We start from the raw sequence: 1,649 nt of genomic DNA on the forward strand, positions 1-1,649 counted from the left end.
TCTCATGCAGCACTGTGGTGGGTCCCCCACGCTCTCTCATGGCCAGTATCAGGGACCCCCCACCCTGCTGCCGGGCCCCTTGCTCAGCATTCTCTCACTTAATTCTTGAAACCGCAGCCGGGCACGAGGGCCTCCATCTCAGAGGGTCTCCCGTGAAGGGTCTCGATTACTGAAGCACCGGGCGTGTCCCTCCTTCCAGAGCCACATGATGGGCCGGGAATCCCCCCCGGGGGCCCACACCCTGCCCGGTGCAGTTGGACACAGTGGCCCCCTGCCCTGCTGCGCCCCCTCCACTGTGGTGGGCCCACCCCGCCTGGTCCTCCCATCTCCAGGACCCTGAGGCTCTAACCGTCTGAGCCCTGAGCAGGCCTGTCCCTCTCTGTGTCTCTCTGAGCCTCAGTTTACAACAGAGGTGTCTGCCACACAGCCCGGGCCCTGGCTCAGGGGAGGGGGCAGAGGCCCCACTTAGACCCCAGACCCAGCCTCTAACCTGAAGCTGGAGCTGGGCTGGGGAAGGTGCTGGCTTGAAGCCTTCGGGTGGTGCAGGGTGCAGTCTGTCCAGACCCTGGACTTGGCTGTTGGGGAGGGTCGGGGTGGGGTCACCTGAGCCAGTGTTCCCAACCCTGCCAAGGGTGGACGGGGGCCTTTCACGGAGGAAGGAGCAGAGGCTGGGCTGCCCCCTACCCTGCCCGTGACGTCTGCAGAGGGGCCTCACACAGGCCCCCCGCAGTTCTGGGGGCACAGTCTGAGGCCCTGGCTTGTGTCCCGCCCTCTCCTCCGGGGCCCGCAGGGCTGTCCCTGCCTGTGTCCTTGCCCCAGTCCCCTCTGGGCCAGGACCCACCCCAGTGACTTCCTTTGGCCTTAATCCCCTCTTTCGAGGCTGCATCTCCGAGCACGTTCTGGGTCCTGAGGGTCAGGAGGTGAACGTGAATTTGGGGGACACAGTTCAGGTCCTATACCTCCCTTCTCCAACCCCACCCCACTCTCCCTGCAGGCCCCCTCGCCCCTGCCCTGGTGAATGTGACCAGTGAAGGCGCCACCCAGCTCCGGGCGTCCTGGGTCCACGCGCTGGGGGGCCGGGATGGCTACCGGGTGACCCTGTACCAGGCGGGCATCCAGGTGCGCTCCAGCCCCGTGGGGGCCCATGTGGACGGCGCCAGCTTCTTGGCTCTGACTCCGGGCACTGAGTACAAGGTGGAGGTGGTCACGCAGGCCGGGCCCCTCCATGCGGTGGCAGCCAGCGCTGCCGGCTGGACCCGTGAGTGGGCGTGGGGACGGGGAGGGGCGGAGCGGTGGGCAGGGCCACCTGGAGCCCCTCCCTTGGGGGGCGCCCCCGCCCCCAGCCCCTCGTCCTGCCTGTGGACAAGGGCCCTGCATGGAGTCAGAGGTTCCCTGCTCTCCTCCCACAGCCCCAGTGGTGCCCGCAGAGCTGCTGGTGTCCATGCAGGCGGGCAGCGCCGTGGTCAGCCTGGCCTGGGCCAGCGGCCCCCTGGGGCACGGAGCCTGCCATGCGCAGCTCTCGGGGGGCCAGGCTCCTGTCCCGGGAGCAGCCCCTGGCCCTGGGCCAAGCCCGCCTGGTCCTGAGGGACCTCACGCCTGGACGCAACCTGTCCTTGACCGTGCAGTGCCGGGCAGGGCCCCTCCAGGCC

At 68.6% G+C, this 1,649-nt stretch overlaps 1 protein-coding gene across 1 annotated transcript in view; it reads left to right on the top strand.

The window, feature by feature from the left end:
* LOC104981867 (receptor-type tyrosine-protein phosphatase V-like) overlaps positions 1–1,649 on the top strand; it is a 15,104-nt gene that overhangs the window by 4,903 nt on the left and 8,552 nt on the right. The window contains 3 exon segments of the mRNA XM_010831119.1: positions 995–1,258; positions 1,410–1,522; positions 1,524–1,646. Coding sequence (XP_010829421.1) covers positions 995–1,258; positions 1,410–1,522; positions 1,524–1,646 — 500 coding nt within the window.

Source organism: Bison bison, unplaced genomic scaffold (genome assembly GCF_000754665.1).
Source record: "Bison bison bison isolate TAMUID 2011002044 unplaced genomic scaffold, Bison_UMD1.0 scf7180017864524, whole genome shotgun sequence".
NCBI classification, from domain to species: Eukaryota; Metazoa; Chordata; class Mammalia; order Artiodactyla; family Bovidae; genus Bison; species Bison bison.